This window comes from Geotrypetes seraphini, chromosome 7, assembly GCF_902459505.1.
Source record: "Geotrypetes seraphini chromosome 7, aGeoSer1.1, whole genome shotgun sequence".
In the NCBI taxonomy this organism is placed as follows: Eukaryota; Metazoa; Chordata; class Amphibia; order Gymnophiona; family Dermophiidae; genus Geotrypetes; species Geotrypetes seraphini.
Window position 1 is genome coordinate 196,730,766 of NC_047090.1, and position 27,786 is coordinate 196,758,551.

General features: G+C 41.3%; 1 protein-coding gene across 7 annotated transcripts in view; it reads left to right on the forward strand.

Moving 5' to 3' along the window:
• ENTPD5 (ectonucleoside triphosphate diphosphohydrolase 5 (inactive)) overlaps positions 1 to 27,786 on the forward strand; it is a 368,562-nt gene that overhangs the window by 41,816 nt on the left and 298,960 nt on the right. For 6 of the 7 annotated variants that reach the window (XM_033952535.1, XM_033952532.1, XM_033952534.1 and 3 more), the window contains exons 1-3: positions 11,871 to 12,000; positions 12,128 to 12,299; positions 14,649 to 14,915. In XM_033952535.1, the coding sequence (XP_033808426.1) occupies positions 12,254 to 12,299; positions 14,649 to 14,915 (313 nt within the window). In that variant the 5' untranslated portion in view covers positions 11,871 to 12,000; positions 12,128 to 12,253. Of the gene's footprint in view, positions 1 to 11,870; positions 12,001 to 12,127; positions 12,300 to 14,648; positions 14,916 to 27,786 lie in introns of those variants that run through there. The other variant, XM_033952533.1, reaches the window with a different exon arrangement.

The following is a 27,786-nucleotide window of genomic DNA, read 5'->3' on the forward strand; positions in this document are numbered from 1 at the left end:
TATTAGGATCTTATTGTGAAATGCTGTATTTGTTTTACACCAGAGTTGACAAGAGTTCCACGTTTTCTTTTCATTTATTGGCACTTTTATTCCATATTATCCAGAAACAATTTCAGTTCAATTTGGATACATCGGTGTCAGAAAAGATAGCTACAGCAGAAATACAATTCATTTGACTCAAATAGTAACAAATTAGATCAGAATCTTAAAATCAGCATCTGGATTATTCCACGGAGAGAATGTCCCCGCAGGAACTTAATTTCTCTGTCCCGTCCCTGCCGCATTCCTGTAAGCTCTGCCTTAACCGCACAAGCTTCGAACACTTATGATTTTAAAGTGTTTGAGGCTTGTGCAGATGAGGATGGAGCTTGCAGTAATGGGGCAGGGACAGGAAAAGAACTCGGGAATGGGGAAAAATTTGTCCTCATGTCATTCACTAATTCCATGTCAAGTGGACCAGTTTTGGAAAATCATCCATGCTCGACCTCCTCCAAATTGAATAAAATTTTGTGTGGACTTTTACTATGGTCTCAAACTAAATCATGCAAAATTTTTCGGCTGCATCTTTATTAGTTTGAGGCTTACAGGCAGCTAAATGGAAGTCACCTTCTGGTGAATCGCTCAGTTCGTGGATTACTGCCTATTGTTTGTCAATCTCACACCTTTGAGAGGATCCATAATGACTCCTGATGAAGACACATTGTTTATGTGTTGAAACATTGGCTATGTTGAGCTCAACTGTAATCCGTTTCATATGATTCTCAAATAAAGATTGTATGTTCCTAATGAAGGGCTATCCTTTCGTTCTCATTTTTTTCTGCTTCTGCATAACACAATAGCCATTTTGTCCAGGTGCTGCAGACCAAAAAAAGTGAAATTTTTGGGTACTAAGTTCCTGTGCAAAGCTTGGAACCTAACATTAGCTTGCCTCCCTTTTTATGGACCAGTAAACTATGTGAAAAATGTTGCAATAAGAAATGTATTGTTTATTGAAAACTTCTATACTGCTACTAAGGACTGGGGAGTCAATTCATTGCTTCTGTAAGGGTGTTTAAATACTTAAACGCCTGTAAATGGTGTTAACAATACCTGAGCTTCTGTGAAGGGATTATACATTCATGAGCTTTTGTAATGATGGTACAAAACCAGTTTAAGTGTTTCTGTCATGGTTTCCATACAAGAGCTTCTATAGTGGTGTTACAGTACAGATTTAAAAGTGTTTGTGATGGTTTTTAATACAGCAGGATATTTAAGCCCTACTTTGACTCCTCATTCTGACCTATACTTTGATTCAGGCCAAAACTGTACCAATAGTCATGGCCCATGATATATGTCTAGGATTTGCACTAGGAGGCTTTGCAGCCAACAGGAAGCAAAATAAAATGACATAAAAAGATGCCACTTTTACCATTTATGGGGTGCAAATTATATTGTGTAGTGTTGTTTTTTTTATCTTTTTTTTTCTTATTGAAAAGAGCATCTTTTTTGTTGTAAAAGCCACCCTGTTTTATTTTGGACATGCAACCTGGCCTTGCTTTGGTCAGAATTAAGGTCACAAAGACATACATCACTTGTATGTGTGGATACACTTTGTTAAACAGAGCCATTGTTGACACCCTGATGCTCAAGTACGGGAGACAAAGTTCTGAGGCTGAGATGGAAGAGGGTGAGTTTGATTTAGTGGCGATCAAGGAGATGTAGTTCATGGAGAATCATGACTGGGATATAGTTACACCAGGTTATAATCTGTTCAGGAAAGACAGGATAGGAAGAAAAGCAGGCATTATATAAAGATCAGGTTAAAGCCACACAATTGCAGGATCTACAGGGTAAGGAAGAGGCTCTGTAAGTCAAAAAGGAAAGAGGGAATTGCAAATGTATTTACACTGGTGTGATATACAGGCCTCCTTCACAGAAGAAGTGGACAGATTTAATAGACATTCAAAATATAGCTATAAAAGGGGAAATACTACTAGTAGGTGATTTTAATATGCCAGATGTTGATTGGGGCATCCCATTTGGGAGATCCTGTATTCTCTACAAGAACCTGTTCCAGCAGTTAGTAATAGAACCCATGTGGAATGGGGCCATACTGGACTTAGTGCTTACAAATGGGGAAAGTGTTTCAAATGTTACAGTGGGTGAACATCTGGTATTCAGTGATCACGGCATGGTGTGGTTTAAAATTAAGACAGGTGTAGAGAGGGCTCATTCAAAAGTGAAAAGTTTCTAGAATTGAAAAAAAAGCTATCTGTTCAGATGGGGGACTGCGTCAAGCAATTGTCTGGATTGGAACATCTGGAAGAAGTAGGAAAGCAGTAGGCAAAACTGAAAGGAGTTATTGTAAGGGCAACAAACCATGAAGAAGCCCAAGTTTCCAAAATATCTAGTCCTTTATCTTATCCAAAATGTCTTGTAAATTACTTTCAAAAGTTATTTGCTTATACAAATGGCTTAAAACTTAATTCTGCCAATTTTCTTCCTAATGGAACCATTATTAAATAAAGATTGGTGAAATCTCGTAGTGAACTCTCTCAATCAATACCCCAAATTACAAAAATGTAAGCAAAATAAACTAGACACCAGATACTTCAAAGTATTATGTTCTGTGATTATCATCTATTGGTAATCGATGGATTGTGATACCTTTCATTGATCCTAAAAACCTTCTAATTTTTTCTTCCTTTTTTTATCTTAGTGCAAAAAATGTTTTTAATTTGCCATGTAAGAAAGTTTCTATAAATGTGTATATGTTGAACCTTTTTCTAAATATATAGCAAAAAATAACCCGGAAATGTGAAAAATCAATAATGTTATAACAAACACTTTCACTAGAAATATGAATGGGATGTCACAAAAAGTCAGTGCTGCTATAGTTCCAATAAGGGGAGTTTCAGAGAACTGGAGGAAAAAGCCTCAGATTGGAACCCTTCCACCACCACAATGGTGGTCCAAGGTGGTCGGGCGAGCACCTCACTGGCAAAAAACCTCCAGACCAGCTCCCAATAATAGTAAACTTAAAGCAGGACTGTGGTGCAAAGATAGAGGATAATTTCCACTTATCTATTTGGTTGATCGGTACACCGACGATGGCCAGCGTTTCACATCTCTGCTGCCTCAGGGTGTATAGCAATCCGATCACACTTTAAACTGGACGCAAACCGCATCTCAGAATCAAAAGATCTCCCCCGTAACCTGCTCTACTTTGTAACTCTCCTGGAAATGTCCAGACAACCTGCTCTACTTTGTAATTCTCCTGGAAATGTCCAGATAGCCTCTTGTGTAATCCGCCTTGAACCGCAAGGTAATGGCGGAATAAAAATCACTAATGTAATGTAATAAGAGGAAGTGAAATAGGAGAGCTAGGGTAAGTCAAAGAGGTAGGTAGACACACTAAATAAAGGGAAATTGAGGATTGGTTAGTAAGAAAAATCTGGACAGAAATTAAATTGAAGAAAACTGGAAGGAAAAGGAGAGAAAATTGACACACGGTCAGAGAACCTTGGCAAGATGAGGAAAGCAGAAACCATGGTACCAGCACAATTGACAACAATAGCTAGACAACAAAGGTAGAAAAATAATTTTATTTTTAGCTCAAGATAAGTAGTGTGGTAGCTGTGTTAATAAACACGAATAAGTAAATATAGGAAATGGAAATAAGGTATCTTTTTTGAGGATTAACTTTATAGACCAAAATCTCCTTCCTCAGGTCAGGACAGGATATCATAACTAGAGAGTTGCACAGGGACAGAAATCCCACCCATCCCCGCCTGGATCCTCTCCGTCCTCACCCATCCCCGCAAGGAACTACCTCCATCAAGTTTCAAGTTTATTGATTTTTGATATCCCGATCATAAAACAAATATCTGACCGGTTAACAATAAAAAAAAAATTTAAAATAGGAGAGTAAGAACTAGTTATTGGTGTGTTTGAAAAATTTTTACGAAAACATATTAGACATATACTGACAAACATGACCGTGAGGGGAAATGGGAAGGAAGGGAAAAGTTACATAATATTAGAGGAAATGAGATAGAAGGAAGGGATAGGACATGAAGGACAAGGGTGCATGGTATAAAAGATATGCCCGTCCCCATAAAAAGCCACAATTACTTCTGACAGGATCATCAGTTCCACAATTTCTCAATGTGTATGCCCCTATTCTGGACCACCCAGAATTTTTTAGAGATCTACAAACTGCTTTATTAGATTTTGGTACATTTCCCTTAGTTCTGGGTGGGGACTTCAATCAGATCCAAGATTTATATATTGATAGATCATCGTCCTGCAAGCCCTCAAAATCTAAATCGTTTCTGGAGCTTCATGCTCTCATAGACAACTTTTCTCTTATAGACCCTTGGCGAATTCTTCACCCCAAGGGCAGAGAGTACTCTCACTTCTCTCCTCCACACAATACGTACACCAGAATAGATTTCTTTCTTCTTTCCTCTTCCCTTACTCAGACATTACTGGACACTGTCATCCATCCGATCTCGATCACGGATCATGCAGCTATTTCTTTACACTTAGCAATCACGTCCCCAACCTCAGGCTCCTCTTCTTGGCGTTTAAATAATCTCCTGCTCCTTGATGAGGAAATTGCGGAAAAGATTAAGCTCTTTACTGCTGATTTTTTTTACTTCAATTCTAAAGATCCTGATATCACTCCTTCTATTGTATGGGAGGCTTATAAAGCTTCCCTTAGAGGTGAGATTATTAAACTTGCATCCTGGAAGAAAAAGCTCTCTCAACAAAAAGAAAAAGTCTTAGAATCCTCCATTAAAGATCTGGAATCTTGTCACATGTCTGCCTAAATATGAATATAATTCTGTCCTCTCATATAAAGCTAGATGGGACCTTTTCATTTCTGCTTCTGGTCATTATATAGGCGACAATCTTGTGGGTAGACCCCTTGCTAGATACCTCAAAGCCAAATCTAAAAAATTGCACATTTCCGCTATTCAAACCCCTTCTGGACAGATTGTCACCAATAGAAATTTGATTTCTGACCAGTTTGAATATTTCTATAACAACCTCTATCAATCGGAATCATCATTGTCGGAATCTGCCATGGATTCTTTTCTCGGTTCTATAGCCCATCCGAACTTGTCAGATTCTTTTAAACAGGAATTAGATTCACCTATTTCACTTTCTGAGATTCATGCTGCGATATCCTCCTTAGCAAACAATAAAGCTCCGGGTCCCGACGGATTCACGAATGAATTCTTTAAAACGTTTCATGACATGTAATTTGTAATGTAATTTATTTCTTATATACCGCTACATCCGTTAGGTTCTAAGCGGTTTACAGAAAATATACATTAAGATTAGAAATAGGAAAGGTACTTGAAAAATTCCCTTACTGTCCCGAAGGCTCACAATCTAACTAAAGTACCTGGAGGGTAATAGAGAAGTGAAAAGTAGAGTTAGAGGAAAAATAAAAATAAAATAAACATTTTAACAAGATTTTAGTTTCCAGAAAAAGGGCTTCTTCAGGGAAGAGACTTGGCCGACAGTCCCAGGATGTCTATGTCTCCTCCCCTGCGATGTTCTCCCATCCATGCATTCCCTCCCAGACACACTGCCTGTGCCCCAGCCGCTCCAAGGAGGCTGCCCCAGATGAGGCCCACGATGAATGCAGGATTCTCTCCTCTGCGGGAAAGCCGCCCGGAGCCGACAGTCGATCTTCATAGCGGCTTGCAGGGGGGGAAGAGATCACACTCTTGGTAGGATCGGCTCTGTGTTCTCTCGGTGGTTGTGGCTGGTCTCGTTGCTGCTTAGGTGTAAAAGCAGTTGATCTCCACTGCTGCTGATATTTAAAAGCAGGCAGATTGATCTCTCCAATGGACTGCAGGGGGAGGAGTTCACAATCCTGGCAGGATCGGGTCTGTGGGCTCTTGGTGGTTGCGGTAGGTCTCGCTGCTGCTTGTATGTAAAAGCAGTTGTTTTTCTACTGCTGCTGATATTTAAAGCAGGTAGATTGATCTCTTAAACGGGATATAAGGGGAGGAGCTCTCGATAGTGGCGGCTGGTCTTGGTGCTGTTTAGATGTAAAAGCAGTTGATCTCCCAATGCTGCTGATATTTAAAAGCAGGCAGATTGATCTCTCCAACGACATCCTGGCCCCGCACCTTCTTTCTTATTACAACTTCCTCCATTCCTCCCCGGACAAATTTTGCTGAAGCCACTTTAATAGTCTTTCCTAAACCAGATAAAGATCCCACTCTCGTTAAGAATTTTCGTCCCATCTCTCTTCTTAAACTAGATTATAAGATTCTGGCCAAACTCCTTTCCTTGAGACTCAACAAAGTAATATCTTCTCTTATCCATAAAGATCAGGTAGGTTTTATTAAAAATCGTTTTATTGGTGATAATTTATGTCTTTTTCATCATATTAACACTCATGCAAAAACACTCCCAGATCCTGTGTTTGGCCTGGCCATTGATGCGGAGAAAGCGTTTGATCGGGTTGAATGGCAGTTCTTGCTTCAAGTACTTAAATGGTATAATTTCGGCCCTTATTTTACTTCCTGGATCAAAACTCTCTATTGGCAACCCACCTCACGTATTCTGATTAACAACGCCCTTTCAAACAAATTTTTTCTTTACAAAGGAACCCGTCAGGGCTGCCCCCTCCCCCCCTCTTGTTTAATTTGGCTCTGGAACCTCTCTTATCCGCAATCCGGCAAAGCTCCTCCATAAAAGGTATCACCTCTACAAACCGCCAACTCAAACTCGCTGCTTATGCAGATGATGTTCTGTTATTCATTCGTGACCCAGTTGACTCTCTTCCCCCTCTCATTCAAATTATTTCTCAGTACTCTTTGCTCTCGGGGTATAAAGTTAACTGGGAAAAATCAGAGATTTTTCCATTGAATGATCGTATTTTATTTTCAGATTTGGCTCATTTCCCTTTCAAATGGTCCTCCGATCCCATCAAATATCTAGGCATCCTAATTCATAAAGATCCTGCCCTCATCCAAGACCTTAATATATCTAGAGTCAAATGCCTTATTACCCAAATCATGTCTAAATGGTCTCCCCTTTATTTATCATGGTGGGGCAGAATTGCGTCCATTAAAATGTCACTAGCCCCTCAAATTACCTATATCTTATCCATGCTTCCTGTTATTTGTAAACAACCGCTTTTTAAATGGATTAATACAAAATTATCCGATTTCATTTGGAATAATAAAAAACCTCGAATTGCTCTTACTAAGCTGAAGGCTTCTAAGACCCATGGAGGCATGACTCTCCCTGATTTCTACTTATATTATGTTGCCTCTCTGGCTAAATATGGGGCTCAATGGCTACATCAGTCTCAATCTTCCATTTCTCCACCCTGGCTTGAGATGGAACACTTCATTTGTACCCCTCTCCCGATTTCTGCCCTCATTACCAAGACCATTCCTAGACACTTGAGGAGATATTCCTTACTGAGTGCGACACAGCATGCACTTCACTTTTTAGATACTGCGGCACAAATTTCTATTAAAGATAGTCCCTATATGTCCCTCTGGAATAACTCTAAGCTAAAATGTAATGGCAAACCCATTTCCTGGAAAAAATGGCAACAATCTGGCTTTTGGTTTGTACATCAACTGTTTTCTTCTGATCTGATTATTCCCTTTTCCTCTATTTGCTCTTCACACTCGCTTTCTCCACAGGCTCACCCACAATGGCTTCTTCTCACTTCAATTATCTCCAATGCTAATATCTGTTTTGACTATAATGACTCGATTTCTACTGTTCGAAGATGGTCTAAATTAGCCTTATCAGGAGGTAGGGCGATTTCCCTTTTTTATTCTATCTTACGAGACCATCTTTTCCCCTTTTCTCCTCAAGCTATGAAACACTGGGAAAGCAAGCTGACAACTCCACTGACTGAAATTAATTGGGATCTCCTATGGTTCTCAACGAATAGACCCTTGATGTCATCCAGAGTCTCTCAATCCTTATTTTTGTCATGTGGAACGCAGTTTGGACCCCGTTCCGCATGTGGAAGGCTAAACTCAAACCTGATCCCAAATGTTGGAATTGTTTGCTGGAAGAAGGTACTATAGATCACATGCTCTTCCACTGTAAAGAAGTCCGTCTCTTCTGGTCTCGTATTTGGACTACTATCAAAACTATCACCTCTTGCACCTCAGACCTCACCTTTGATATTATCATTCTTCGATCCCAGCATCCATGCTTCAATACATCAAAGTGCCCTTCCAAACTGATTGACACCATGATTGCAACAGCTCTTATGCACATTCTAAAAAATTGGAAATCATCATCCATGCTTGACTATACCTTTTGGTGGAACTCTTTATGCCTTTATCATAAACATGAATCCTATGCTTTTGAAAAGAAATGTATTTCTTGATTGTCCCTCCAGGCACCTTGACGCATGTCACCTTGGAAATTTCTTGATCAATATGTTCAAGCCACTATGTAGACACTCCTGTCTCTTTTACTCCTATTATTGGTTCCGTTTTTCTTTTCCTCCCTTGATTCCTATTATGTCATTATATAGCCCATGCTTTCTAGTTTTTTCGGTCAGTGGTTATGTATTCAATAGACTGTATAACAAGATTTTGTTTTTGTTCCACTGTTTCCAGCTTCCATTGTTATATTGACCTTACATATTTTCCTCTTTTGTACTTTTGTATTTTTCCAAACTCACAATAAAAAATTTGAACTTAGGATACGGACATAACATGATACACATGGGTAGATGGAGAGGATACATTGCTTAAAAGAAAGGGGAGGTAAAAAACAAAAGGAATAAAGGAGATCTTTAATGTAGGGCCTGATGTCTGAGGTTTTTTGAATAAGAGATAAGTATAAATCTCAAAAGCATCTCTGAAAAGAAATGCTTTAAGATTAGATTAGAAGATAAACTTTCCTTTGACAAACAGATTAGTTCAGTTGCTCGTGTTTCTTCAAACTCAAAATGATCCGTTCTTTACAATCTCTGCTGGACACCAAATCTCTTACAATTCTCATTCATTCGTTAATAATCATTTAGATTACTGCTGGACTCCATGGCAAACAGATGAATATCTGTTTAATTCTGGTACCTCTTACCCTTTCCTGAAGGCGAATTGAATCCCTGCAATGTAAAACAGGGCACTGCCCTCTACAATGTATGTCTGAGCCCTCAAGGAAATGGTAAGCCAGCAAAAAAACCCCAAAACAACAAGAAGCAAATTGTCTCCACAGCAATCCAAGATGGCATCGGCGCAGGCACCCTATCCTTGTAAAGCTGGTGAGTGGGCGCAGGAAATCTCCCGCCTGGTCACCACAGCCTTGGAAGATAAGCTGAACAAATTACAATCGGCGGTTGATGGAATCAATGAAAAATTTGATGCCCACTCCCAGTGCATTATGGAGGTGGAGCGCTGTATATCTGACCGCAAGGATGAGGCCCACAGGTTGAGAGCCTGCGAGCGCAAGTCGCCACTCTCCAAGACCGCCTAGATGAACGATGCCTATGATATCTAATCTAGGATCCCTTCTGTTTTCCCTGAAATAATTTTCACTCCAGGGTTTTCAACTTCAAATGCCTCTCTAGAGGCGAATTAGCCCCTAATGTCCTATCCACCCCTCTCCATCACTTTTTTTTTTATCTCGATGTATTTTTTGCCACCTCTTGTACCTTCCTCCCCTGTGATGTCCGTCTTAAGTTGTGTTATCCCAGGACAAGCAGGCAGCATATTTTCACACATGGGTGACGTCACCGATGGAGCCCTGCAGCGGACAGCCTCGAAAGCAAACTTGCTTGAAGATCTCAAACTTTCGAGTGCTGCACCACGCATGCGCGCGTGCCTTCCCGCCCGAACTAGGGGGCGCATCTCATGTGAGGATCCTCAGTTCGTTATTTTCCCCGGAGCCAAGAAGACACGTTTTCTTCAGCTTCGCAGCGATAATTGCCTTCTCTTCACCGCGGTTGCTTCTTTTTCTTTTAAAAGTTCGGTCGCTGTGTTTCTTGTTTCTTTATTTCTTAAAAAAAAAAAAAATAATAATAATAATATTGTGTTCTTTTTATTTTTTCACTCTTCGTGCGGTCGGTGAGCCTTGGGCCTAGGCCCGATAGCTCACTCTGTTCGGCACGGACTTTCTATTTTTCTATGTCCCGGCCTCTTACCGGGTTTAAACGTTGTCACCAGTGTAATCGGGTGATTTCGGTCACCGATTCTCACGGTCGCTGTCTACAGTGTTTAGTTTCAGTTCATTCCCCGGAAGATTGTCACCGTTGTCTTACTCTTACGCCGCAAGCTTTTTGTCGTCGGTGTGCCCAATTTCGACAACTCTTCGGTGACATGGAACAATCTTCGGACAAGGCCTCGACCCCCGGCGGCGGCCCCGGTCTCGAAGGCCTTGACTCCGACATCGACGACACCCCCAGTCTCGAAGGCCTCGACCTTTGCTTCGGCTGGAGCTTCGGTCCTGAAGGCCTCGACCATGGCTTCTATTCCTGCACCGACTTCGACGCCTGTGAAGATTTCCACGACGCCATCGGTGAAGACGTCCTTGGTGGGTAAGTCTCCTGTGTCTCTTTCAGGTACCATACCTAAGAAGCCACCAGAGTCCTCCTTGCGCCCTTCTTCCAAGACGCCTCCAAGATAAGGGAATACTCAACTTCGAGGTCGCCCTCTTCGGAGTGCACTGCTGCACCTACGAGATCAGATCTTTCTGTCTCAGTGCCGATGCTCGAGGACATGCTCAAGTCCATCTTGACCACTCAGATATCCTCCATTGTGGCTCAACTGGTTCCGTCCTCGACTCTACCTCGGGTAGATCAGCCTGTAGCCCAACTGGATCCTCCAGTCCTCGAGCCTCGGGGCAGGTCTCGTGCACCGAAGCAGATGTCCTCCAGTGATTCTTCTCCTGAGTTGCCTCGTTCAAAGCACCACTCAAAGCATTCCAGGCATCTTGCTTCCAAGCTTCGTCGTGAGTCCTCTACAGATGGGAGGGACAGGATGGGCAACTGAAAGAGAATGACATTGGTGTGAAGAGATGGCGAGAGACTGATGGGGGACAGAATTGGGGCTTGAGAGTACAAATGACAACTGTAGCTTAGAACCTCTTCAGTACTTTGCATCCCATTCCCGATACCTAGATTCTTGGTGGTCAGTTCAGAAAAGGGGTTCCTAATTGCAAATCAACAAAGTACAATGCAAAAATCAGGTAACAGCCATCAAAAATAAATGTAAATGATTAAATGTAATTCAATGTGGTGAGTTGCCAAAGAACATAAACACAGTCAGCGAAGGTCTGTCCGTTATTACAAATATAAAATGTTAGATGACCAACATGTTTCAGCAAGTTATCAGCTAACCACCACATCAGCGCAGTGTTACCATATAAGAGAAGGACTCGCCAAATTCAGATACACAAAGTTTATCCAATATGTAAATGCCCTCAGCTGTTTGGCAACAATTCTTGCTGAATACTGCTAGGAGATTGCAGAGACGACTGAGTAGCTCAAAAGTCCCCAGAGAGCATTTAGTGGTAAATTATGTATTTTCAAAGGAGAAAATCATTAATGCTTTTCATTTTGCAAACAGGATACTCTTCAGTTTTGTGCATTCTGATTCTCGTTGGGTGAAAGCTTAACCTCTATCACTATGTTAATCTGAATTTAGCAGCTGAATTCTGCTTGCATGAAAAGTCCCCAGAGAGCATTTAGTAGTAAATTATAACTTAGTATACTTTCAAAGGAGAAAATCATTAATCCTCTTAATTCTGAGCCATCCTTCCAGGAAGTGTGTGTATGTGGTCTGTTGTTGTTTTTTAAGGTTTCAGCATTAGCTATTCAAGAGAATTATTTGTGTTCTTAGGTTTTTTATTAAGGGAGTCTGGCATTGCTAACTGCTGACCAAGCACTGTGCTGTGGTTAGGAAGAAAACTTTTACCTGCACAACTTAATTTGGCAACATTTTGTCTACCTCTTTGTCTTCACATAATCTGCTGAAAATAGAAGAAATCTGAAGAGGAAATATTTTCGGGGTAAATTTGGCTTAGCTGGAATTTGGCCATTTACTGGTCCTTGGTCTACGAGCGATACAATGACAATTTATAAAGAATTAAAATGGTTTCAGGTAATATCAGCTTTTTTCCTTTTTACCTACTTTAGGAAGGAAATCATTTACAAAATGTGACCCTTGGCAAGCATGCAGAGTGCACCGATGAAGCCTGCTTTCTGTATTTACTTGCAACACAAAGGTGATATGCACAGTTGGAAGAACGTGAGCCCAATAAGATGCATCTTTCCTCTGTTAAAGACAAGACAGCTACTGCACATAGAGGTATGAAAAATGGAGGAATTTGGTATACAGAAGAGAGGAAAACATACAACAAGGAAGGATGTTTTGTGATGCAAGAACTGAGAAGGAAGGAACTTGGACTAGTGCTAAAACAGATCTTTATCAAGGGGAAGATCATGCCAAATAGTATATGCTCAGATTACAGCAAATTATCATATAGTTTTATGGCCTATGCATATAATTTAGACATATAAGAAGTTTGTTGTTTGGAATTTATTTCCTCTGTGCTTTTAAAGGAATTAACTCAAGGTGGTATACAAGATGAATAAGTCAAAACATAGGCATTAGATAATTATACCAATAAAAATACAAGGTATGGGTTAGCATGCTACATTATGATGATAACAACAACAGATAACTTAGGGTATAAGCAAAGATGGAACATATAGATAGATAAGAGTTAGAAAAGGAGACTAATTTTAAAGAAAGTTGCCCATGAAGTCTGAAAGCTGATTGATTTATTCTTTCACACCTGCCTCAGACAGATTGATCATTCCTTTTTAGCTCTTTTCTGCCTCTTACCCTTCTCCTCTTTTCCACTTTTCAGCTACCTATCAAATTTTTATCTTCTTCCATTCCCCATCTCATTCCTTCCTCAGCCCTCCATTCCCTTTCATCTTCAGTGTACCTCCATTACCATATTTCTACCCTTTGTTATAAATATCCTCTTATCCATTTCCTTGCCACCCTCTCCTCCCCCTCAGGGTTTTACCATTCTCAGCATCTTCCTTCCTCCACCCTTATGGCCCAGCATCTCCTCCCCACCCTCATAGCCTAACATTTCCCTATCTCTTCCCTCACTCCCATATCCAGGCATCTCCATCACTCCTTTCTGTTCCTGGATCCATCTCCCTCCTTCTCACCTTCCATCTCCTGTGTATCTCTTTCTCCCTCTCATTTATCCTCATGTCCAGTACCTCTTTCTCTTCCTTCCTTGTGCCCTATGTCAAATCTCTCTCCCTCCATGCACCATATCTCCCTTCTTCCCCTCCATTATGTGCAATTTAATCCTCTCCCCTTACCACATGTCTCCCTCTCCTCCCCCTGTGCCACCATCTTTCCTTCCTGAAGTTCCTTTCACCCCTCTTCCTTCCCCCTTTGCCACCAACTTTCCTTTCTCCTCCCCGAAGAAGGTTGACTTCTTCGGGTTGTGGTATCGGCACATGCTGCCTGCTGCTAACCTGGAAGTCTCCTCTCTGCCGTGGAGAGACTTCCAGGTCAGCAGTAGGAAGAGTGTGGGAATTGCTGCTGATACCACATCATGGTGAGATTCGATGCTGACATGGCTGGTGCGCGAGATTCTACACATTCCTCCCTCCCATCTCCCTGTGCAACACTTCCCGATCGACCCCCACCCCGAGACCTCAACTTTTGGGCCTCCTAAAGTAGCAGCAGCGGTGAACAGCCTTCCCTCAGCCGCATCATCAGTGATGTCATCAGTGACACGGCAGAGGGAAGGCCCCAGCGGGCAGGCCAGAAGCAGCCTGTTCACTACTGCTTTAGAAGACCTGGAGGAGACTCAGGACTCACTGAATTGGTGAGTTCAATTTTTTAAGGAAATGAATCGATTCACTGAAGTGAATTGGTGAATCGGGCAGCACTACTACTTGGGTTTCTGCCAGGTACTTGTGACCTGGATAAGCCACTGCTGGAAACAGGATTCTGGGCTAGGTCCAGGGCTAGGTCTGGTCTGACCCAGTAGGACTATTCTTATGTTCTAGCATACCCATTTGTCTGGTTATATTTAAATGTTTTTCCTTTTTGTTAGAGGGGCTACAACTGAAAACAGCCATCATATACTTTATGTGTGACCTAAATGGAATTAATCTTATTAGATGGACTAGCATCTAATGGAAATGGCCATGATATGTTTTTAATATTTATGCAATATACGTATGTAAGAAGCATGTACTAAATAGGGTAACAGTCAAGCATTCACTCTCTCCATATGTACAGATCTGCCATCTCTGTCGGTGAATTGTGGTACAATTGCCATTTGTCTTTAATAAAGTTCTCTTTGTGTGGGGCTCTTAAGAATGGGTTTTGTGTTGTGAACCTTGCCAGAATGTCTCTGATATCTGGATTTTGATTTTTCTGCCTCTTTTGGCCCTTGTCGGTGCAGCAGAGGAGAGAGGGATCTGAATGTCATCATAAGCCTGCATTCTTTAAACCTCTCTGTGGAAAGTAAATCGGAAACACTGACATGATTTTCTAGAGAGAAGAGTAGTCTTTGTGTGTAGAGAGCTAAGAGGGAGAGGTGAAGTGATTTTGTTTTAAAATTCTAACCTTAGTTGTATTTTAATTTCTAATTTCCTTCTCCCATGTTTTCAGCTGATATTGCTGCTCTGAATTATAAAATGGATTCTGAGCCATCCTTTCTTAGGACTTTGTTCTCTCTAATACTGGTGTCTTCCCTGCTTGATTCTGTGCTTTCTGAAGTGGATGCCTGTCCAGACACCAAGACGGGGCTTGAAAGCCTTTTACCATCCACAATGTCCATCCAGAATGCCAGCATTGAATCTGTTTATGGTATCATGTTTGATGCTGGAAGCACTGGGACAAGGATCCATATATACAGCTTCACACAGAAATATTCAGGTAAGACTTTCATTTTATGCATGATGTAAACATATAACTAAAAAACTATGTAGTTAAATGTAAAGTATTTTTTTAAATTGCCATAAAGCTTCTGAGAACCGATATTCAGCTAGCCGCAATCAACATTTAAATTGTAGGCATTCAAACTCTAAATGATGTTATTTCAGATGGTAAACTGCTTGAATTTTCACAGCTGCAACATAGATTTAGTCTTAATAAATCACAAAATTTTAAATGGTTGCAGTTGAAGCAGGCTGTTCAGGTAGGGTTCCCTGAATGGAAAAATCTGAATAATCAATATAGTCTGGAGTTCCTTTGTTTTTAAGCGGATTTCCTGGGACATCAAGCCGCTTTGTGGTATAAATTATTATCTGGATATGTGAATAAAAAACCAAAAAATGGTCTTAGAGACATTTGGAGTATTGAGATAAGGCAGCAAATTTCTGCATCTCAATGGCCACTAATTTGGTTTTGGAGAATGAGATATACAATGTCAGCATCTATGAGGCATAGAGCTTTTTGGACCCCAGTTCGTTTGCAAAAGTTAGTTAGATCTAAGTCTAATAAATCCTGGCATTGTAATCTGGAAGTAGGGACATTGGATCATTTACTTTTTTACTGTCCCTGTATTAAATTATTTTGGAATTCAATTTGGACGCAGGTTAACCGTTTACTTGAAAATCATGTTGCTTTGTCTTATGATACTATTCTGTTTGCCATGGCTATGAGGAAAAAAAGTCAAATTTCATCTTATAATAACAAACTTCTATTAATGACAGGGGTGGCAATTCAGCACATTACGGCTAATTGGAAAAATTATACAAATCTTAATTATTCATTTTGGTGGAATTCACTTTGTCATATTTTTAAAATGGAAAGAGCAATTGCTGTACAGAAAAGTAATTATAACAACTTTATAAAGATCTGGGGGCCATTAGAGAATTATTGTAATGAATGAACATCGTTTTCCTTTCTGATGCATACATGTATTTTATTGGGGGGAGGGGGGAAATTGGATGATTAATATTTTTATTTAATGATTGGATTTCTGTTGAAGAATTGTTGGGTGGGGGGGAAAGGGTTATAATTTCTACTTTAATGGATTATAGGTATAAGAATGTCAAGTGCTGTATATTTTATTAGTAATGTAATGTTTTAATATTAATCATTTGTTTGTCAGTTTTAAAATGAATAAAGAATAAATTTAATTGGACTTGTGTTCCACTGTTTTGTAGTTTGACAACCACACTCAAAGCAGTTTACATACAGGTACTTCAAGCATTTTCCCTGTCTGTCCTGATAGGCTCACAATCTATTTAATGTACCTGGGGCAGTAGAGGACTGAGTGACTTGCCCAGGGTGTTGAGGCTGTAGCTCCAACCACTGTGCCACTCCCTTCACTGTTGGCATTAATTTCTGAGTATAAGGAGCCAGCTGAAACCTAACCCATTAAAAGGATTGCTTGTTATGCAGTTCTATTTATGCAATTATTGTAACTGCTTAAGTGCCACTGACTTGCTCAGAATGCCCCAAAATCTGTTTTGGCTTGAGTGCCAACAGTGCTGCTGAAAATGCTCAGTCTGATTAAATACTGCTGAAAATTCCTGGTAAGCCCCAGTGAGGAGCCTCTCCGGGCTGTTTTTAAATATTTTCAATATCAGACGGGGCTAATTGTTTAAAGAGTAGCGGGAGGTTTCTCCCGCAGCTTGTATCCCCCGCTGTTCGAGCTGCAGCCGTGAGCTGTTTGAGCACAGTGCTACCCCTCCTGATGACACTTTTTTTGCGAAACTTGGGTCTGGGTAGAGGGGTGGTAAGTGGTATGGTTGACAATTCATGGAAGGTGTTTCACAACAAAGTTTTATCTGCTGAGCCGCTGCAAGGAAAGATCGTGACATTATGGCTGGAGCACTGTAGTGCCTGCATCTAAGCAGATAAGTGCATTGCTCTAGTTTAACACCAAGCTCCCACATGAGTGGGGGAAGGGGACTTAGAAGTGTTATAATGGTCCCCAACACAATTCTGCAGCAGCTTGCTTGCAGTTGGTGTGGTTTCTGAACACTTCACATATATATATATATATATATATATATACTAGAAGTTATGAGACTATAATAGTTGTATCCTATATAAGAGTAATTGGTTGAGCAGTAATCAAAATATAGGATTTATGTGAATTGAACTCCTACGTTTTTGAAGGTTGAACAACCCACTCTGTTCCTGAACAGATGGGTAGTCAATCCCATCTCATGAGATCTCTTGTAGGAAGCTTCATTTGCATAGTTTTGCTCCTCCTCTCTTACCTCTATACTGCCCTCCAACTTCCAGTTGTCTTCCTACAAGCAAGACAGTAGGAGTTAGGTTTTTCTGCTCATGTTTATTTGTATTTTTTTTTTTAAATTTATCAAGTTTTTCATCATTATCATTTATACAGATAATAATAAAGGAAAATCACAAATAAAACATAACTGCTACTAACATAAGGCATCTCACTCACTCCTCAAGTCCACATAATTGGGAGAGAATATCCTAATAATCTAAACAAATCAATCAATATCAATATAATCCTTGATCAAAGATCAAACATTAATGGTGCATCAATACTTTAAACTCCAAATATTAATTCACGTGATGTCTAACTAACTTCATTAAGTTGTAAAAATTGTTCCAACTGAATCGAGTCCCAATATACATATTCAGTGTCTTTAAATTTAATTAAGCATTTACAGGGAAATTTTAAATAAAAAGTGGCTCCCAAAGCCAACACTCTTGATTTCAAAGCTAAAAAAGCTTTTCTTCTCAATTGCGTGACTTGGGCCACATCTGGAAAAATCAGTACATTATCTCCACAAAATTTCACTTGCTTATTCCGAAAATAAGCTTTCATTATTAAAGATTTATCTATTTCTTTTACACATGTTATCAATAGGGTAGATCTAGTTTGAATTCTATCTTGAGAATCCTCCAGGAAACCAGTTAAATCAAAATCAATTTGTTCCAATTGATCTACACCCAATTCTGTGGAAATTTTCTTTCTCTGAGGAATATAATATAAATTAGTTATGGGCAAATTCTCTGCATCAGTTAAACCCAATGTTTCCTTAAAGTATTTCTGAATCAATATTTCTGGGGATAATAATTGAATTTTTGGGAAATTAACTAACCGTAGATTTTTTGCCCTTTGAATATTTTCCATTTTCTCAAATTTCATATGAGTAATATGAGAATCTTTAACTGTTGTTGAGGTCACTGCTTGCAATGTAACCACATGAGACTCAGTTGTTCTAATACTTTTTTCCATAATTTTCAAATTAGAATCAACATTTTCCAACTTATCAATCACCTCCTGTGAAAATTTTACATCCTGAGTCACCACTGACTTTAATAACCCCTCCATTCTAATATTTATTTGCCATAAATCTTTAAGCGTAACCTCCTGTGGCTCTACCTGGGAGTCTCTTGCAAATAAAGCCTCATCTTGGAATGATAAGGCTTTAGGTATGGCCCCATAAATTAATGAGGACAACACCTGTTGCACAGGTACTCCTACAGGTTGAGAACTGGAATCTGAATTAGGATCCAAACTTACTGGAACATTTGGTGGAGGCAGTGGAGTTCTTCCTGGGGGACTAAGAGACGCCCCTGATAGCGAGTCAACTCCCTGACTTTGGCCCAAGGCACTGGTTGAAACAAGGTGTCTCTCTATGGGACCAGGCAAAATAGGTGTTGATACTTTTGGTTTCCCCTTTCTTTTCCCCATAGTAATTCAAAAATACATACAATTAATGCTGCTTCCCTTGTCTCCCAGAGTCTCCAAGGGGCTCCCAAGGGGCTGGCCCCTTAGGGCACGCCCCTTTGGCCACGCCCTGTGGCCGCGCGCCGCAGTCGCGGCGTCCCTTTCACTGGCAAGGAAAGGACCCGCGTGACGTCAGGGCAGCTATCCCCGCACGTGCCTGCAAAGATATGCTCCCGACGCTCTGACTCGGGCTGTTAGGTGAGTGCTGCAGTCCTAAGCAGGTATAGTCCATCACTTCTGGCACCTCAGATAAAATATTCTCTCCAGGGAAGTGCAGTCGCGGCGTCCCTTTCACTGGCAAGGAAAGGACCCGCGTGACATCAGGGCAGCTATCCCCGCAAGTGCCTGCAAAGATATGCTCCCGACGCTCTGACTCGGGCTGTTAGGTGAGTGCTGCAGTCCTGGGCAGGTATAGTCCACCACTTCTGGCACCTCAGATAAAATATTCTCTCCAGGGAAGTGCAGTCGCGGCGTCCCTTTCACTGGCAAGGAAAGGACCCGCGTGACATCAGGGCAGCTATCCCCGCAAGTGCCTGCAAAGATATGCTCCTGACGCTCTGACTCGGGCTGTTAGGTGAGTGCTGCAGTCCTGGGCAGGTATAGTCCACCACTTCTGGCACCTCAGATAAAATATTCTCTCCCTATTTGTATTTAACTTCAGTATTTTTCATGACTTTGTGCAATTTCTTTTTTCGTGCTGCAGAGGATCCCCTTGGGAGACAGCTCTGGCTGCAGGAGATTGCAGACTCTGAGGTGCAGTGTCCGCTTCCAGGGGGTTGGTTGCTTTGCAGTGCACCCACCTGGACAGCCTGTTAATTTGTGAGATCGAGGACCGTTCTCTTGAGAGCATAGCTAATCCTAGGTTTGTCCACTAGTGGGTTTGAGTGCAGGCTGCGTGGCTCTGTGGTGGTTTATCCAGGAGCAGGGCTGACTGCATCCTCCACCCATTAGTGTGCGCAGATCCTGGGAGGGGTGGAGGTCTCTGGCGGTACATTGGACCCGAGAGACAGTCAGAGGTTCCAAGCTTCTTGAGGCAGAGGATCGCCCTGTAAGCTGCAGCTTCAATCTTGTAGCTCCCAACACACAGCATGGTACATCATTTTATTTTATGTTTTGGTGTGATTTCCCGGGCCATTTGGCTTCTTTGGGCAGACTGACTGGGCCATTTGGCCTTTATCTGCCATCATGTTACTATGTTTATCTTGGGAGCAAAATTATACAGTTGTGCAGATGACATAACCATTATGATTCCAATTCCCTCTATACCATCTCAGTCTACAGGTCCTATTGCCACTGTAATTCTTATTGTTAAGCAGTGGATGGTAGAGTTGAAACTTAGGCCTCTTTTTAAAATGCCACGCTAGTGGCTGCGCTGCGCTAACGGCCCCGAAGCCCATAGAGATTTAAAGGGCTTCGGGGCTGTTGCTGCGCGGCTTTGTAAAAGAGGCCGTTAATTCAGATAAAATGAAATTCTTTTTTGATAGCCCATCTAATAAGATTAATGAAGGGATTTTGAAACTGAACAGAACCTCATATCCTATTAATTCCACTATTAAAATTCTGGGGGTTTACTTGGATCAGAATTTATCAGTGGGTACTCAGGTAGATGCTCAGGTAGTACTGCCAGGATACAAACTCTACCGAAAAGACAGGACTTACCAGAAAGGAGGAGGAATAGCACTATACATAAGGGACACCATTCACTCAACCACTCTGAACACAGCAGCGACAAATGCCCAACTGGAGTCATTGTGGGTCAAAGTACCAGGAAGCAACGGATCCGAGATAAAGATGGGACTGTTCTACCATCCACCTGGGCAAACCGAAGCCGAGGATACAGAAATGGTAGCCGAGCTGAGAAGGGAATGCAAAAACCCAAACACCATAGTTATGGGAGATTTCAACTACCCTGGGATAGACTGGTGTCTTGGAAATTCAAAATGTGCAAGGGAAACAGAGTTCCTGGAAGCTGTTCAGGACTGCTTCATGGAACAACTTGTCGAGGCACCAACGAGAGGATTAGCAATTCTGGATCTAATCCTCAATGGGCTGAAAGGACCCGCAAAGGGAGTGGAGGTCGTGGGACCACTAGGAACCAGTGACCACAACATGATTCAGTTCAAAGTGCAAATAGGATTACCTAAGGGAAAGAGAACCAAGGCAACAATGTTTAACTTCAAGAAAGGGAACTATGATGCCATGAGACAAATGGTGAGAAAAAGCTCAGAAACAGCTCCAAGGAAACTCAGACTGTGGAGCAAGCCTGGTCCCTATTCAAGGACACAATAAACAAGGCGCAAAACCTATATATACCAAGATTTAGGAAAGGATCCAAAAAGAATCAGTCGAAGGACCCTGCATGGATAACCAGTGAAGTAAAGAAAGTGATAGGAGACAAGAAAAAATAATTTCGGAAGTGGAAAAAAGACAAAACCGAAGGATATTGGAGAGAGCACAGGCAGTATCAAAAACAATGTCACCGAGTAGTCAGGAAAGCCAAGAAAGAGTATGAGGAAAGACTGGCCAACGAAGCAAGAAATTTCAAACCATTTTTCCGATATGTGAAAGGGAAACAGCCAGCGAGGGAGGAGGTGGGACCCCTGGATGAGGGTGACCGGAAGGGACTGGTGAAAGAGGAAAAAGAAGTGGCTGGTAGGCTAAACGAGTTCTTCTCGTCGGTCTTTACAATAGAAGACACATCCAGTGTGCCAGAACCGGAAGAAATCTTCAGGGGAGATCAAGAGGGGAAATTATCATGCATGGAGGTAACCCTCGAAGACGTTCTCAGGCAGATAGATAGATTAAAAACTGACAAAGCTCCGGGCCCAGACAGGATCCACCCGAGAATACTAAAAGAGCTCAGAGATGAAACAGCAGAGTTACTGCGGCATATTTGCAACCTGTCCTTGAGAACAGGGGTAATCCCGGAGGAATGGAAGATAGCGAATGTTACACCGATCTTCAAGAAAGGATCGAGAGGCGACCCAGGAAACTACAGACCGGTGAGCTTAACCTCTGTTCCGGGGAAGATGGCCGAATCACTGATCAGGGAAGGTATCAATGAACATATAGAAAAAAATAATCTGATGAGATCAAGCCAGCATGGTTTCTGTAAAGGCCGATCATGCCAGACGAATCTACTGCATTTCTTTGAGGGGATAAGTAAACAATTGGACCAAGGTGACCCCGTAGACATCGTATATCTAGATTTCCAAAAAGCCTTCGACAAGGTGCCCCATGAACGCCTACTGAAGAAACTGTGGAGTCACGGGGTGGAAGGGGACGTGCACAGATGGATCAAAAATTGGCTGGCGGACAGGAAGCAGAGGGTAGGAGTAAAGGGGCACTACTCTGACTGGATAGGGGTCACAAGTGGTGTTCTGCAGGGGTCAGTGCTGGGACCACTGCTGTTCAATATATTTATTAATGATCTAGAAACGGGGACGAAGTGCGAAGTTATCAAGTTCGCGGATGACACAAAACTCTCCAGAACGGTCAGAACTGTTGAGGAATGCAAAGAACTGCAGAGCGACCTGAACAAACTGAGTGAGTGGGCAAAAAAATGGCAGATGAGCTTCAATGTGGAGAAATGTAAGGTCTTGCACATAGGGAAGGGGAACTCCAGGTACAGCTATACGATGGGAGGGAGGGTACTCGGGGAAGGCAGCCAAGAAAAAGATCTGGGGGTATTGGTGGATAACACAATGAAGCCGGAGGCGCAATGTGCAGCGGCCTCAAAAAAAGCGAGCAGAATGCTGGGCATTATCAAAAAGGGTATCACTACCAGAACGAAGGAAGTTATCCTGCCTCTGTATCGAGCAATGGTGCGCCCACATCTGGAATACTGCGTCCAATACTGGTCGCCATACCTCAAGAAGGACATGGCAATACTCGAGAGGGTCCAGAGGAGAGCAACGAGGATGATAAAGGGTATGGAGAACCTCTCTTATGCCGAACGGTTAGACAGGCTGGGGCTCTTTACCCTGGAAAAGCGGAGACTGAGAGGGGACATGATACAGACTTATAAAATCATGAAAGGCATAGAGAAGGTGGAGAGGGGCAGATTCTTTAGACTAGCAGGGGCAACTAAAACAAGAGGTCACTCAGAAAAACTGAGAGGAGACAGATTCAAAACGAATGCAAGAAAGTTCTTCTTCACTCAACGGGTGGTAGACACCTGGAACGCGCTTCCCGGAGAGGTGATAAGCCAGAGTACAATTCTGGGGTTCAAAAAGGGACTGGATGACTTCCTGGAAGTGAAGGGAATAACGGGGTACAGATAGAGGTTTACCTCACAGGACACTGAGCAAATAGGGTATGGACTTTTTAGGTTAGGTAGGGAACATTTTCAGGTCATGGACCTGGAGGGCCGCCGTGGGAGCGGACTGCCGGGCACGATGGACCCCTGGTCTGACCCAGCAGAGGCAATGCTTATGTTCTTATGTTCTATAGTCCGCAAAAGCTTCTTTATGTTGTGGAAACTACAAACAGTTAGATCTTATTTATATAACATAACATAATTAACAATTTCTATACTGCGTTATTAGTAAGTTCTAAGCGGTTAACAAATTTTTTTTTAAAACATATAAAAAGATTGTCTGAAATTAATTAATTGTTAAACATTTCTTCAATTGCTTCCTAAAATGACAGTATGACACGGAACTTAATAGCAGTGGTTTCAAATTTCTATCCCAAAGGGCCGCCTGATATGAAAAAAGACATTGATGATATTTTTTGTAGCAACAATGCTTTACTGATTAGAAAATTAAAAAGACTGTGGGATCTTCGCGAACATTTGGACTAAATAGTAGAAAATGAATCCAATAAATAATTGGGTGCCAGCCCAAATAAAACTTTATAGCAAACACAGGCTTTTAGTACAATCTTTTGATTTTGAGTATTTTAGATTATTGTAATATTTACTTAGCAGGTTAAATTTTACTTTGTTCTCTTTTTCATCTGTAAAAGGTTGTTCATATCCACGTGCCGAGAAGCACATGAAGGGGGGGGGGGGGGGCGGTAGCATATTTTCTAGCCCCCCTCCCCTTCGGGGGATTCAGGTACACAGTCCACCCTAGGACCATCCAGAAGTCCAACTTGGTGTTGGGATATTCTGGATTACTGTAATTTAGAAAATCTGGCAGGATTTTGTGTGGTGAGTTTGTGTTGATTCTTGTTCTTGAATGGTTTTGTCAGTTTCTCCACGCGGCATCCACTATTCAGGCAAACTGGGAAAATCCCTTCTCTTCAAAATCACAGGTCTTTGGAACGACCTCACCACCCCGCTGCGGAACCTGAGCTCCCTTCAGTTATTTTGCAAACAACTAAAAACCTGGCTTTTCAGCAAATTGTAGCTCTATCCTTCCCCCCTTTCTCTCCCCCCTTCTACACATAAGTTCATGTAATCCTTTTTCTTCTTCTCTACCCACTATTTTAAGTTCTTGTAAACCGTGTCGAGCTCCATTCTCATGGAGATGATGCGGTATATAAACTTAAGGTTTAGATTAGATTAGGATATTGTAAAAATCTATATAGGTTATGCATAATACAAAATACTGCTGTGTGTTTAAATTTTAAAGAAAACAGATCGTATTATGCCATATTATAGAGAGCAATGGTTAACAAAGGATAGATGTTTTCCAACTATCCATAAATCCTCCCATTTAACCAGCTCGCTCGGCCCTCAGAAATGCCACCAGAGGTTCAATACACTTTCATGACCACTGGCTTTACGCATCCAATCTTCACTGGGTCGTATTATGTTAAATATATGCATCAAATGAGATAAATTTTAAAGTGTCATATTTGAAGTGTTTTAATACTACTTAGCTTGGGTGGTGGAGTGGCAGGGGATCAGCACGCCAACATGTTTCACCCGTTAAAGGGGTTTCTTCAGGGCTACAATCCCTTCTAAAGGTGATGCTTTCACGACGTGGCCACCCAAGTAGTATTAAAACACTTCAAATATGACACTTTAAAATTTATCTCATTTGATGCATATATTTAACATAATACGACCCAGTGAAGATGGGATGCGTAAAGCCAGTGGTCATGAAAGTGTATTGAACCTCTGGTGGCATTTCTGAGGGCCGTGCAAGCTGGTTAAATGGGAGGATTTATGGATAGTTGGAAAACATCTATCCTTTGTTAACCATTGTACACTTACCTCACATTTCAACAACTTTGATCATTGCCACGCACAAAAAAATATTATAGAGAGCAACACTAAAACAAAAAATAGGAACTTTGACTATTTATCCTTTGTAACCAAAGCGGTGCTCAGAACTGTGTAACGGTGAGGAAATCACGAGTCGGGGAATGCTCCCCTGTGAGTGTTTTCAGTCGTCTATCATTGCATCATCTTCATTTGGTAGAAAGGGGATGAAATAAACTTCAACAAAATCTCAAGTGTACTTAGTAGTGTAGAACAAACTCCAAAAAAGTTCTAAATAAAGCTCATTAAGTATCCGATCAACTAAGATAAGTTGAAATTTTCATGTAACTCACAGTATATACATATTTTTATTATATTTTGAAGCAATGCAGTTTCTTTTTAATCTAAGGAGGTTTTTTAGCCAGTGAGGTGAACGCTCTACCACCGTTATTCCACTATTGTGGAGGTGGGAGGGCCCTTGTCTGAGGCTTTTTCCTCCGTTTAGAATTGACATCTCACGGGGGTGAGTTCCGTATGTGTTTTCTCTCCGTGCTCACAGGAGCACCCTTAAAATGTTTCATCTCATGCATGATAGTATGGTCTTTCTCTCTTCTGACCTTGCTTCATGCTTTCATTGCTAGTTTACTTACTCTTATTCTTACTCTTATTCTCTCTTTACTTATTCTCTCTGGCAGGAGTGTCTACCTGATATTATGGTTATATTATTTATCCTTTCCCCAAAAAGGTGATATTTGCTATGTCTTGATACTGCTTGCAACAAAATATGGCTGATTTACATGTCTTTTCTTTTAATGTGAACGGTTTGAATCACCCCATTAAGAGGAAAAAGATAGCTAACTACGTATTCAATAAACATCCTGATGTGATTTATTTACAGGAGACCCACCTCCCGCCTGCTGCCGCCTCAAAATTTAAATTGAAGGGATATTCCACTCATTTGTATTCCTCCGCAACTCAGAGAAAAAAAAATGGGACATCAATACTTCTCAGTGACAAATTATCTCCAGTTATTCACTCTGTTAAAACAGACTCTGATGGTAGATGGTGTCTGGTACACGCTGCGTTGCACTCAGTAGATTTTGTACTCCTCAATATTTACGTTCCTGTTTTAGATCACCCTGACTTTTTCAAAGATCTTCAACTGGCGTTAGTTGAATATGGTTCTTGCTCTCTGATAGTAGGAGGTGACTTCAACCAAATTCAAGATATCTATATAGATCGGTCATCCTCCTGCAAACCCTCAAAGTCCAGATCTTTTTCAGCTTTACACGCTTTAATGGAAGCCTTCTCCCTAGTAGATCCGTGGCGTTTATTACACCCGAAAGGTAGAGAGTACTCTCATTTTTCACCACCACACAACACTTATTCAAGAATCGATTTCTTTCTTCTCTCCCCCTCGCTTATTCAAGAAGTAGCAAACACTATCATACATCCAATATCTCTCACATACAATGCAGCCATTTCCTTACACTTAACTGTCTCCGCCCCACGCAAAGAATCTCCCTCCTGGCGACTTAATAATGCCTTGCTTTTAGATGATGCAATAGTGGACAAAATCAAATCCTTTACCACGGAATTTTTTGAAATTAACACTAAGATTCAGAAACCTGCCCCGCTATTGTTTGGGAAGCTTATAAAGTTTCTCTCAGAGGCGAACTGATTAAACTCGCCTCCTGGAAAAAGAAACAATCCATACAAAAAGAAAAAGAATTAGAAACTTCTATTAAAAACTTAGAACTACAACATATGTCCACTCATTTGCATGACCCCTCCATATTCCAACGCATTCAAAATCTTAAATATGAATATAATACTATGGTCTCCCATACAGCCCGGCGTGACATTTTTATCTCCTCTTCTGGTCATTATATGGGAGACAACCTTATGGGTCGCCCTTTAGCTAGATATCTTAAAACTAAATCAAAACGTTTGCACATCTCAGTTATTCAAGACCCATCAGGACGATTAGCTACAACCAGATCTCTGATTTCCTCTCAATTTGAAAAATTATATATTGCTTTATACCAATCTGAACTTTCTGCCCCTGAATCAGACATGGATTCTTTTCTTACCTCCTTAACCCACCCAACTATATCAGAATCCATCAAAGCAAAGCTGGACGCTCCCATCACCACGTCTGAAATTGAAACTGCTATATCCTCTTTACCCACTGGGAAAGCCCCAGGTCCAGATGGCTTCACTAATGAATTTTTCAAGAGTTTCCGAACTCTCTTGGCGCCTCAACTTCTCACGTATTATGATTTTCTTCACTCCACTCCGGATAAACAGTTCAATTTTGCTGAGGCCACTATTGTAGTTATTCCTAAACCAGACCGAGATGCTACCTTGGTTAAAAATTTTCGTCCTATCTCTCTCCTTAATCTGGACTATAAAATTATGGCAAAATTACTAGCATTAAGGCTCACCACAGTGATCCCAACCCTTATACATAAAGATCAAACAGGTTTCATCAAACAAAGATACATTGGAGATAATTTACGCTTATTTCACCACATCAATGCCCACGCCAAAACACTGTCGGATCCTGTGATTGGTCTGGCCATTGATGCTGAAAAAGCCTTCGACCGTGTGGAATGGCCATTCCTATTCCGAGTACTGAAATGGTACAATTTTGGTCCCTTCTTTACAGATTGGATAGAAACACTGTATAGACAACCCACAGCCCGTATTTTAATTAACAATTCTCTCTCCAACAAATTCCCCCTTCATAGAGGCACCCGTCAGGGCTGTCCCCTATCACCATTATTATTCGATTTAGCGTTGGAACCTCTCCTATCAGCTATCCGGCAATGTCCCCTAATTAAAGGTATCCCCACGTCCAATCGAGACATTAAATTAGCAGCCTATGCTGATGATGTCCTTCTATTTCTTAGAGATCCTCT